This window comes from Vulpes vulpes, chromosome 8 (genome assembly GCF_048418805.1).
Source record: "Vulpes vulpes isolate BD-2025 chromosome 8, VulVul3, whole genome shotgun sequence".
Taxonomy (NCBI): domain Eukaryota; kingdom Metazoa; phylum Chordata; class Mammalia; order Carnivora; family Canidae; genus Vulpes; species Vulpes vulpes.
In genome coordinates this window covers 56,397,604-56,411,048 of record NC_132787.1, presented here as the reverse complement: position 1 = coordinate 56,411,048, position 13,445 = coordinate 56,397,604, and the positions used below count along the sequence as shown (strand labels likewise).

The window sequence follows — 13,445 nt, the reverse complement described above, 5'->3', positions numbered from 1 at the left end:
CACTGTCTTGAAGACAAAGGAGTTTAGCACAAAGCTATGTACATAGTCAATGCTTAATGTCTGTAGAATAAATGAATATGATAAATGGAACCACATTACCACATGTCCAAACCAGGCACTCTCACAAATTCATGTACTAACCATCATCTCGCTGTCTGCCCAGTCGGAAGGAAAGTTATCTGCCTTGACCATGTATTCAAGTTGAGCAACATCAAAGAGATTTGTTTCAGGTTTCTCATTATTCAGGATTGGTTCCAGATACTTCCAGAAAATTTCAAGTTCTCTTATGGCATTCTCTTTCTTCAGTTTCTCGGCCTCTATGTCTGATTATAGCAACATTTTAATACAACAGAATGAGAATGTTGAATTTCTTCCCACTTTAAGTGGACACAGTGAGTTATACACATTGCAAGATGTCTATGCGGTAGCAGAAAAGGCAGATAAAGAAATATAATTTTGAGAAGATTTTGAACTTGATTATACAATTATGAAACCAGGGGATTTTACTTAAAATTTATGTTAAACATGAGCTTGTCCTTCCCCTTCATTTTACACTTGAGGCCCAGAAGCATTATGATAAGGCCACACATTAGAGGAGCTAAATATTTTTGATATTTCCATCACCCTTAGATTGCATCTCTGTGGGAGCAGTTTTTCTGCCATATCACTTTTTGACCATCTCATTGTGCTGGTTTCATAACTGGTTAGACATGCTGTTATTCCAGTTCTTCTTGCTACATGGCTAAAAAATGACAGGATCAATGAGATGCTTCAATTAACTTTGGTCACATTCAACTAGCTACAGGCTTCCCTGGGCACTTATGCTCTGACTATAAAATAATGACAGGTTCCCATCGAGTTACACACGAAATTTTGCCTAAAATATTTATGTGTTATTACACCTATACCTAAATTGGTTCTACTACTAAGATCTCATGATTCTATTATAAATTGTATTTTTTGGTGATTTTATTTCTATATTACTCAATAGTTTTTACAGAGAGATTATGCACTTATGGAATAAGGCTTCAATAATAAGTTATTTTTAATGTTACAACTATCCTTTGAGATAGTCAGGAGCAGCTGGGTTTGAATCTCAACTCTTTTACTTAATAGCTGTCTCTAGGCTAAGAGTCCTTTTGGTAAAATGGAAAAACAGATCTTGCTCGACTTACAATGGGGATGGGGTTATATCCCAATAAACATTGTAAATTGAACATTTGAAAGTGCATATAATACACCTAGCCTACTGAGCATTGTGCCTTAGCCTACCCTATCTTAAATGTGCTCAGAACATTCATCTTAGCCTGCAGGTGGGCAAAATCATTTAACACAAAGCCCATTTTATAATAAAGCGTTGCGTATCTCATGTAATTTATTGAATACTGTACAAAAAGTGAGAGACAGAAATGCTGTGTGGGTACAGAATGTTGTCAGTTTTCCCTTGTGATCACACGGGTGACTGGGAGCTGTCACCACCCAGAGTCACAAGTGAGGATCATACAGCATGTTGCTGGTCCAGGAAAAAAAAATCAAAATTCGAACTTTGAAGTACGGTTTCTACTTGCATGTGTATCTCTTTCACACCATCATAAAGTTGAAAAACTAAGTCTAACCATCGTGAGTTGGGGATTGTCTATAATAAAGCATACTTCGGAGGCTGGTTGTGGGAAGTACATACATTAATGCACTTAAAACCCTTAGCAGTGAGCTCAGTCCTAATAAATGATAGCTTTTATTATCATCAGTGGTAGTAATTTCTAATTTGGAACAGCAAATTTTTTTAAAATGCAGTGTTCTAGAAATTGGGATGTGGTTGTGTAGATTACAAAATGCTGCAAATGATATTATTAATAAATAACAATAAAAACAACAACGTATGGCAGAAAATCTTGGGACTTCCAGGTCACACAGGCTCACACCAAATCCCTGTCCTATTACCTAAAATATATAGTAGCTTTCAGTTCCCTTCCCACAGTGGCATCCCAGCACAATTCCCTTAAGATGAAGACCCTGTGGCCCCAAATGACTGAATGATAGTGTGGATGGGACTTTACCCCACAGCTTCCTGGTGCCCTCTGTGGTTTATCATAATAAGCCAGAAGCAAATCAGAGCAAGATTCCAAGGCTATGACCTTCCTTGGGCCATGTGGTGACCATAGTAGCATCCGGAAGAACACATTATCTACAGTTGATCTACGCAGCCCACACATTAGGTAAAAGTTATCTGTTAAATGTTCCCGAGAAACATAGATAACCAAGTCTTCTGCCCCACAGTCCAAGTTCTCTATGGCTGCACAAGGATATAAACAGAATATGATTTTAATTTGCAAAATTTACAGCACCTGGCTAGTGCAAGCAGAATAAATAGCAAATCAAAGTCTTAAAAGGATTTAATAATGAATGTATTGTATGACTGTTTTTTGGACAGAAAATTCTATTTGTACTTTACAGACAGTGGATAATATTGAAAGATTCAGTAAGCTGTGTAGCAGACTGCATACCTTCTGGCTGAAGAAGAACTTCCTGCTGTTGGCTAACTGCTGCCAGGTGTGTCTGCAGAGGTTCATAATTCTCTGAAGATATTTTAATCACGCTGCTTATGGGAATGCCAAGCTCAGTCATAATCGCTAATAGCTGAGGATTGTGGAAGCCCACAACTATAATGTAATGTTGGGCACCATCATCTGGCTCATCGTCTGGTCAAAATACCATAAAGAAGAACAGCCGTCATTTTAAAAGAGAACAGGTTGCACTCCGCCAGTTCGATGGCTACATACATTATGCATGCGTTTATAATACCTCTGGCTCGCCAATAACAGTCCAGTTGGCTGGAATGCAGTCATGTTGACTGGTTTTCATTATTACCCTTCCAGTAAGAAGGCTGTGGCCATTTTACAAAATATTAAATCACTTTTGTAAATGAGATATAGTCATAATAGAAGGACAAACATACACGGGGCCTGTGCTCATGGAAAAATGTGTGCTTGGGTTTTTATAAAGAGAAAAAGGCTTAGGCTGTAATTTTTTTTTTTTTTTTTGGTTCAATCTCTTTTGAGCAACATCTGGCTTTACTCCTGAATTACGAGTAGCTGCAGCTTTTTGTGGTATTTTATAAGTAGAGGTGTTTACAGGAGAGGGAAATATCGAATATGGACGTGCCCCCTACCAAAGTATTCTGTGTATTTACGTCAATAGGTGTGAATACTGAGTATGGGTTATGGAGCAATGATATATTTCTTGCATTAAATTTTTAAAATATATATTGTACACTTTTCTAAAATTTTTTTCACCTACTTAGTCCTGGTTACACTGTTTTATTAATGTTAAAGCATGAGTTTCTCCCAGACTGTGAGATTCAGAGAGGTAAAAACAATTGTTGTACTTTATTATTCATGCTGGATAGTACATGAAAACGTTAAATCCCACAATAGCCCATTAAATTTACAAGTAATGCAATACGTACAAACTTTTACTTTTTAAGTAATGTTTTTTCTTCTATAACTAAACAAATCTGTGTTGATATTGCCTATGGAATCCATAATATCATGGTTTCTAAGTCTTGTGGATTTAGAGCAGAGCTTGTCAGGGGAGTCCAAGTGATAAAGAATGTGAAGGCCTGCCTGCCATCGCATCTCAATGAGATGCAAATAGTAACAGGAAGCTCCATTTGGGTTCAAGTGTAGGTGGCAATGAATCATTCACAGCCTGCACAGATCAAACCAGTTTTACATCAATAATCAAAAATAAAAGGAAATTCTAGTTTCTCTAAGGAAAGCTAATAGGGATAGAAGTTGGGTCAGGTCAGGAAGCTGTGTGCTCTGTGTGAGTCCCAAATTAACTGGTCTGATTTTATCACCACCGTAATTCACTCATTACAATAATCACTTTCTAGGTTGCCTCATAATTATGTCTGACTTTTAAAAATGTCCTAAACAAGGTAGTGCTACTTGGTGGCACAATCCACTTGTTATTTCATCCTATATTTGCATTATGAAAATGTGCCCACAGCAAGATACGAGCTAAGTAAATATTTGCTGGAAACATAAATGAATTGCAAAAAGCATTATTTTTCTATGAGGGTATCATGGGTAGTATGTGATTTCTGGTTTCATAAAGAGTGAAAAGCCTGGGAAAGATTAAGCATCATTATTGAAATGATTTCTCAAGTTACTTTGTAGACTGGAAGGCAGGAAGTGAAAGGTAACCCACAGGAGGAGCATCTCACTGACCAATGTAAGGTTTAGTGTCATCCTCTTCTCCCCTTCGTTTTAACTGCGTGGTCTTTTTCACTGTTGTGTTTGTGTCAGGCTGATCCTTTCCCTTTCCTTTGGCAACCTTGGCACTTGAGGTCTTCTTCTCCTTGGGAGATTTTGCTTTCCCTTTATCCTTTTCTATCTTGAATCTATCTTCTATTATCTGGAAAGAAAGAATACTTTTTCTCCAAATCATATGGTGAACAAGCAACAGCTTTTCTGCTGTTGGGTGAATTCTTCATTTCATTCAATTGCTTGTTTACTCATTTATTTTTCATGTATTCATTCTTCAGGCCAGGATAGTGGAGATCCCAAGCTGGGCCCAAGTTGTTGGGCCAAGTTGTTATAAGGAACATCTATACATGAGGACTGAGGGATGGGTGCTAGGAGACCTTTTACACAAGTGGCTTTCTAGAAGAGAATTCATCCTAAAGGAAAGTCAAGCAGGGCCTATAAACTACCTCAGTTGTTTGGGGTGGGATGAGTGGGGGATTCTGAGTACCTCATGATGCCAAGAACTTAGTTTTTTCTTGTAGCCTAACTCTGGGGAGTCTCGGTCTCAGTCTTAGAGAGAGGTTGGGTTGTTCATTCAAAACAAAACAAAGCAAAAGTTTAAAAAATATATGATGCTGCCACTCTGGAAAACAGTATAGGGATTTCTGAAAAAACTTAAAATAGAGCTTCCCCTCAACCTCACAATTACACTACGAGATAATTATCCATAGGATATAAACAGTGATTCAAAGGGACACCTGCACCCCAATGTTTATAGCAGCAACCATGGCCAAACTATGGGAAGAGTCCAGATGTCCACTGACAGATGAATGGATAAAGATGTGGTATATATACAATGTAATATTACTCAGCCATCAGATAGAATGAAATCTTTCCATTTGCAATGAAGTGGATGGAACTAGAGGGTGTTATATTAAGCGAAATAAGTCAGTCAGAAAAAAGACAAATACATGGTTTTACTCATACGTGGAATTTAAGAAACAAAACAAATGAACATGGGGAAGGGAAGGAAAAATAAAATAAGATGAAAGTTGTGAGGGAAGTAAACTATAGGAAACACTGAACTCTAGGAAACAAACTGAGGGTTGCTGGAGGGGAGGTGGGTGGTGGGGACTGATAATTGAGTGATGGGCAAGAAGGAGGGTATGTAATGTAATGAGTACTGGCTGTTAAATGCAACTGATGAATCGCTAAATTCTACCTCTGAAACTAATTTTTAAAAGTTAAAAAAATTGAAAGAATAGGTTTCTCTAAAATCTCCTTTATTGGGATCCCTGGGTGGCGCAGCGGTTTGGCGCCTGCCTTTGGCCCAGGGCGCGATCCTGGAGACCCGGGATCGAATCCCACATCGGGCTCCCGGTGCATGGAGCCTGCTTCTCCCTCTGCCTGTGTCTCTGCCTCTCTCTCTCTCTCTCTCTGTGACTATCATAAATAAAAAAAAATAAAAAATAAAAAATAAAATAAAATCTCCTTTATAAAAGTTTTCAAAGTTTAGTATATTAACAAGTTTTAAAGGTTAATAGATTCTTTGGGGACCCTAGCACCAACAAGTTATTTTTATTATAATGCTACTTAAAACTGAATAGACATAATCAATGGTTGCTATTTGATATATTCAAAGATGAGATCAACACAAAACATCAGTGGGCAGAGCAAACTTTTTACATATTGCTCCAGAGCATATTTAGATTGCCATATACCATGTAAAGACCCAATTCTCCCACCAGTTTTTTTCTTTCCAAATAATTGCTGAAAACTTTGTGTGTCATTTCATAACATGACTACACTTGCAATGCATTTGTTGATAAATACGAATAGGTTGTGTTCATTAAAATTATGTGGTAATACTGGATCATAAGGTGGCCAAGATCCAGAATATGCTTATATTATTTGCTTTTTCCTTACTCCACACTATTGGAACAACAAAACAAAAATTATTGTAAAAACATCTGGGCTTTGTGTTTTCCTGAGATCATGAAATCAAACTTGGAAAATTCTGTTCTAGTACCTTAGAGACAAAGAGAGTAAAAGATATGTTGCTTTGGCACTCAGCTAATAGAATGTAACACAGAAGGGAAAAGAAGCATTTCTTCTACTCCATGTGAGAGAGTGGCCCATGATGAGGTGGGGGAGGCAGGGCACAGGCCAGTCTTTGGAGGTGGAGCTGCTAACAAGTTTATATGCTATTTAAAATGCAATGAGAAGACCAAAAGGAGTTTTAAGTGGAGAAGTACTATGATTTTTCAAGATAAGAAACAAGAAGACTAGTAAGGAAGCTCTCTAGTAATGGTTCGCAAAAGAAGTGAAAGAGAAGTGAAAAGAAGAAGTGAAAAGTCACTAATAGTGACTCTTTACGGAGTTAGAGAAGTTGGGGTGAGAAATGGCTTTTATGTAAGGTGAGCAGACTGACTATTCAGAGGACCATGTTAACTTTGAGATGCCCTGGAATGTCAGGAGGCAGTCAAATACACATATTCTCTCCTGAGAAGAGAGATTTAGCTGGAGTTACAAATTCAGAGATGGGACATATAGACAGTGATTGACTGGAAGAGATGAGATGCCCTGGATGAGAGTTCTCAAGATGTCAGTGGGTGAGGTCCAGTCAGGAGATGTGTTCACCATCTGATGGAATGGCCCAGTAGAGAGGGAGATGCTGAAGATATGGGGGAGACTGAAGTCCTTGAGGAGGTAAAATGGGAAAAGATCAAGAGAATGTGTCAATTTCCTTTACTAGGAGGAAAGGCCATTTCTCAGTTCAATAAGAGGAGCAAGAAGTGAGAGGTGGCTGGGTGTGGGTTCAAGAAAGAGAGAGGTTTTGATGGTGTTAAGGGAATGTTTCAATTTTTTTCAAGGGGAGGATGAGGCACAGTTACTGGCTGAGTATAGGCAGGTACAAGGTAAGAGGTTCTGAACAGAGAAGGTAACGTGAGTCACGTCAGAAAGTGGGAGGGCAAGCTTACTGAAGAAATATGGTAGAACTCTTTGCCAGTGTTGAGAGCTTATTGGAAATTTTGAGATTGTTAATTTAAAATGAAACCAGAGCACAAATCAGTGCCCCTGAGTCCAATTAGCTGGGAGGCATTGGCAAGAGTCTTGCAGGCACTCAAACAGCCACACTTGGATCATGGTAAATCCATTGAAGTGGAACACTCTCATGTAGCTCTTTGGTGGATGGCTAGCCTAGCCACAAAGAAGTCTTAACTTTGCCATCAAAAACTTCCAAAATCTTCCACAGCTATGATTTTAAATAAATCTCAGGGTGACCTTTAGGACTGAAAAGAAAAGCCATTTCAGGTTATATTGTTCTAAAGTTCACCCAAAAGAATTAACATTTATATATTCATACATGCATTCACTTATTCTATCATTCCAAAAAATACTGCTGAGTACTAAGGAGGTTTAAAACTAATTTATCCTCTTCCTGATACAACTGTATAAGGGCCCTCTAGCCCTGCTGGCTCTCCTAAGTGGGCTATGAGCACCTGTAGAGCCACATAGCTCCTATCTCTCTGGAGCCTCTTTGGCAAAGTTGGGGTTCTATAAGGGGAAGGTAACACTTCTTCTGTAAGGTTTCTTGGGACCCCAGAGAGAGCAGGGCTGAAGACAACCAAAATTTAAAATTAGCCGTAAAGTACAGCGACTTAGCTCTGTGGTACAACAGGTGCTTTCATCTTTAATTTGTTCACAAAATGCAAGCTGCAAAATGGGTAGTTTTGTTCACATTGTGTAAATTAGGACACTCCATTTGCCCTCAGGCACTCTGCCAGAGTAGAGACACAAGCGGGTTTGACCTTAAAACTTCCACTCATTTTATTTCTCTGGTCCTGCTAGGCTCAGTCTTTCCGACCATCTTTCCCAGGTCTCTGCCTTCCTTCTATGTCTTTTCCAGCTAAATCATACTATTTGCTGGCTGGTCCTTTGATTCTCCATAGCTTCACCTCCCTCACCCAGTCTTCCTGCTAAGCGGCCTCTTCTTCTCTATTTCTTTTTGCTTTTGCATTCCCCTAGCAAAGCTTGGTTGGCTGAAGAAAAGCATCTTTTAAACACATTTCCACTGACACTGAAATTATTGCTATTTATCTCCTTCCTTTAATGAAAGTGTCTTAAAAATGCCTACAAATCCTGCTTCATTTAAATGACTTTTTAAAAATTGTAATAATTATTATTATTGAAGAATGTGAAAGAATATAGAGAACTTACAAAAACCACAAGAGAAGATGAGAAAAGGAGATATTTAATGGATTCTTTTAAATTATGTTTATTCACCATTTTAACACCATTGTTGTTGTTCTCTCCACACAGTTCAGTGTTCTGCAGTTTCCATTTACAAGTGATGTTATCTTCAATTGGCAGAATTTCAAGAAGTATTATTATGTAAAGAATTTCCTAGTTAGAGCGACTAGGCATCTACTTTCCTGGTGTGGAGACATCATATTCTAAAGTTCATTATTCTAACAGAATAATGGAACCGAACAGAAGCTGATCAAAGTGCCTAGGTTATTCTGGACACCAGATCTAGGCAGAGAGGTTCCTGGTGGACTTCTGAACATGTTGCCCTCCCCATACTCTTTTCTCTCCCATGTCTTACTCTTAGTTGTGGTCCACCACTTCTATTATATCCCATCTGTTCCTCATGCCTCCAACCCTCCATACTTGAGCTGGACCAGGACAGTCCTCTCTGTCCCTGTGGTTCTTGACAAGGATGAGTGCTTAGCCACTAGAATCCTACTTTGGCCAAAAAGTGAAACAGCCTTTTCTATCAAGCCCTAATCATAGCAAAATCACCTCCTGTCTTCTTCCCTTCCCTCTCTTCTCTTGTATCCTGAATAAGCTCTTCCCCCCTATGAGCTCTATGTCTTGAGATTTGGAAATGGGGGGTTGCAGGGAGTGAACCAGATTAGCAGAGCACTCACCAAGGTTGACCCCTTCCTAGATCATAAGCTAAAATTTGTTCATACCAACTTTTCTTCTGGCTTTTCTTGCTTCTGGGTAGTGCAGCATGTATGTTCCCATTCTAGAGTCATCTTAACTTAGAGGGATCTTGCCAATTCAAGACGAAAATTTAGGAGGGATATATACAAAAGACTTCTCTTTCCACCATGTTTGGGGAAGGTATGTTCCCCAGCATATGAAGGCAGAGTCAAGTTCGTTACAGAGTACATTTTCTTTAAAATACGGTATATACAAAAAGCATCTGGATGCCCCCTACTGTGAGAAGGCTGTGGATAGGCACAGAAATTTCTTACACAGTCAAACTATATAGCAGATGTGGGGCTCTCGTTTTAGTCACAACCAAATGAAGTATTAGCATGTCACATACTTAATTGAGGATCAAGTGACACTTGCCTAGAATCCTCAGTCTTGTTATTCTCACTCTTTCAAAGGGAAAATTACAAAATTCTCCCTTTCTCTAATAAGGCAGCCTAGTTATCGGACACTTCAAAATATTTTAGATTGTATTTTATTTTCTAACTGGCTCTTGATGTCAAAATTCAAATGCCTTCAAAAATCTTGACAGGTGTTTGTTATCACAATAAAAGGGAAGCAAATAGTAAAAGTCAATGAAACTGCTGGCTAATAGCTCTACTTCATCTTATTCTTAAAGATAACAGCACATCCACCTAGTTATGTAGTACTTTGTAATTTCACATATGTTCTTTCATAAGATTCCCACAATCATATTATTAAGGATTAGGATAAGAGAACATGTTCAAGTTACTCCATTATTATGTGGCTTGTGAGAAACTAGGTCTGTCTTCTGAATGCTACGTTAGGTCTCTTTCAGGACATCACTCTGAGTCACAAATGATCTATTAGTCACAGATGATAAAAGGACAATAGATAGGCTGAAAGAAATGCATGCATCAAACACGTTTGAGAGACAGCAGATCAAACAATATTAAACAGATTTATTTTGGTGAAACTCCTCCATCTTTAATAAGCTAATGCGCTGTTAAATCTCCAAGAGTCATGCATAATACACAGTGGTTTCCAAGTTCATTTGACCGGGGTGGGAGTGGGGCTGCAGTTAATGAAGAACTGGGTCTAAATGCTTCTAGAACCTACTTTGAAAACACAGGTTATGGGAACATTTTGAGGCCCCATTAATCCATTTCTATAAACCAATGCTAGGGAAATGATCCAAAATATAAAGAATTCTATACTAGGTGTTGATCACAACATCGCTTGTTGTAAAAAAATATGGAAATAACTGAATGTTTAACAATAGAGGAATGGTTAAGACAATTATGGTAGTCATAGAATATCCTACAACCAATAATAATGATAGATGTGGATGCTGAGGTAATGAGTAAAATCAGGATATATTTTAATTTACAGGGATTATGTAAGAAGTTCACAGAAAGAAGCAAAGATATCAGAATGTTAACATTAATTGTAATAGCATTGTGGCATTATGAACGTGTTGTTTTTCCTTTTCTATATTTTCTATTTATTCTGTCCCTTCTGCTCTCCTCCCTGCTTCCCTGCCGAACAGAAAATACAATGCATGGGGTTGAGTTAGGAGCTTGCTCTTCTAGACAGCTGCTTTTGTGTAGAAAATGTAAGTCTAGGAATATTGTGGGTTCACTTGACCAAATGATGCAATCTTCAGAACCCTGCGAACATCCAGAGGTGCCATATTGCCATCTCCAGGTGCCATTCCTAATCTACAGAATCACAACGTGGCCCTGACTGTGGTTGGTGATGGTGAGGTAGGTCTGATGTCTATCTGATGTCTCTCTTCTGCAGGATTCTATGTGATTCAGAGGCTTTAGCAGTGCATCAGCCAGTGTTGTTTTACCTCAACACCCAGAAGGTCAGGGAGAGGGGTGTGGATGTTCAGAATAATCTCAGGGAAGTCTAGTTCTAAGAAAGAGATATTCCCAAAGACCTGGTGATTTCTGGGCAGGAGGACAGGACCAGAAATGAAGCCAGAATTCCCCCTGGGAACCGGTGGTTGCTTAGCTCTGTGGACTCTTCTTTGGAAAGCTTTGTTCCTTTTCTTGACTTGTCCCCACACTTTACCTCAGGATGTTGTATGCAGTGTAATTAGTGGGACCAGATGGCTGATGGTAGATTACTGAGCACAACCATGGCTCCTACAGAGAAACATCTCTGGGCAAGCACTCTATTGATTGCGAGCCAAGAGTGCCATTCTGCATAATTATTGCGGCACATTCAGAAAGCGTCTGTACAGTGGCTAGGAACATGATCTTTAGTGTCTGACAATTTTGGATCTGATTCCCAGCTACACCTCTGAGTAGCTATATAACCTTGGGAAAGTTACTTAACTTTTTACACCTTTAGTTTCCCCATCTGCAAATCAAGAAAAATACTCTGTACCTCATAAAGTCATTTAAAAGATTAAACGATCTAACATGTGTAAAGATCTTAGTATAATGTCAGAGAGTCAATAAGGTAGCAAAAAAATATTATCCTTAGCTGTTGTAACCATAGCTATTTGTATTTAAAAATGCCACTCTATTTTAAATATGCGTGTTTTATTACATTTGTTTCCTAAAGTCTGTAAAAATTCTCATTAACTAAAAGCATCCCAATTAGGAAAATGCTTCTGTTCTACAGATCAGTTAGCCAGGGAGTCATTTATTATTTACCCTGAATCGCTGAATTTTGTAGCTCTTTAGATCCAATGGTTTTGTTGGTAGTATCCTCATTTTGATAATCCAGCTTCAAAGAATTCCAGCTAGTTAGTGAGGCAAGTTATTCCTTTCCTGAAACCACACGGGTCCCTCTAAACTGAGTTCCTGCTCTTCCTCTGTTTGATTTCTGAAAATAGTTTTTGAAGATTTTAACCACAACTGAATCAAAACTAACCAGCCTGTAATTTCCTGGTATGTCCCTATGGCCTTTCTTTTAAAACAAAACACACACACAAATGGCATTACATTGGCTGGTTTCCAGTATTTTGGGGTTTCAACTGAAGTAAGCTGTAAAATGTCTGTGAAAGTTACCCTAATTTTTCTTCCTCCCTCCTATGGAGCAGGCTCTGTGCTGTTTGTGGCTTCATCATGATGCCTTATCACATTTAGGTGCTTTTAACTTGGGGTTGTTTGAAGAAAAGTTTACCGATTCAGCATAGTTCTGACTGCAGATTTCCTTCTCTCCAATTGGAAAATAAAGCAACACATACTAAATATATAAGCCAGAAAGAGACAGAACTGTTCTGCTTTTACATAAAAGATAGGCTTAAAATAGCCAAGAAAATATGGACTGGTTATTTGAATTCACAAATTAAAAGCAAGGGAGAATATATCTGGATCTCTTCCTAAAACCTATGCAAATTTTCTGAAATGTACTCAGGGGCACAGGAAGACTAGATTTAGTTTGGCTGATTATTGAAATGGTTAATTTTTTTTTGTATTATAGCCATTTTTTAATCTTTTTTGGATGATTCGTTCCTTTTAGCTGAATTCTCAATGTATTTTAAATATATACACAGTAAAGTGTTTTGGTTTTAAATAAAAGTTTATAATCAACACAGAATTTGAACTGAAACAGAAGTAAAAATGTGAACAATGCTGTAATATTCAGATAATGATTACATCAAAAATGGATCAGAATAGAAACTAATAATTTATTTTAAAATTATAATGAACATTATGAAAATATGTGTGCCAGGTATGTCGTTTCTCTAAATACTTGTTTCAATAAATATTTAAGTTAATAATTAACAACAGGGCAGCCCCGGTGGCTCAGTGGTTTAGCGCCGCCTTCAGCCCAGGGCCTGATCCTGGAGATGGGGGATCGAGTCCCACATCAGGCTCCCTGCATGGACAGAATAAATAGTCCGTATTGACTCTCTGGCATTATACTAAGACATCTCATGAATAGATACATAAAATTTAAAAAATAATAATAATTAACAACAGATTGACAATGATAGAACTAAAAATGCAGAGTAAATGTTGAGATAATAATATGTGCAAGGAAAAGTCATTTCTAAAGAAAACACACTCATTCAGATTTTAAGATATAACAAAATCTTAATTTGGGATCAACCTTATCAGAGAGTTATTCAGAATTTCTGAAATTCTAAAGTATATTTATAGCAATACAATATGTTTCCTTCACGATACATATATTTGGAGGTAACCAAAAAGGAGTTCCCAAATAGATCAGAGATTTAAAAGTTTTTCAATTTAATTGCAATTA

At 37.9% G+C, this 13,445-nt stretch overlaps 1 protein-coding gene across 1 annotated transcript in view; it reads right to left on the bottom strand.

Annotated features, from left to right (window-relative positions):
• Positions 1-13,445, bottom strand: part of SPAG17 (sperm associated antigen 17) — a 208,677-nt gene that overhangs the window by 127,545 nt on the left and 67,687 nt on the right. Inside the window, exons 5-7 of the mRNA XM_072766779.1 lie at positions 4,233-4,419; positions 2,505-2,699; positions 142-323 (exon numbers count right to left, since the gene is read on the bottom strand). Coding sequence (XP_072622880.1) covers positions 142-323; positions 2,505-2,699; positions 4,233-4,419 — 564 coding nt within the window. The remainder of the gene's footprint in view (positions 1-141; positions 324-2,504; positions 2,700-4,232; positions 4,420-13,445) is intronic.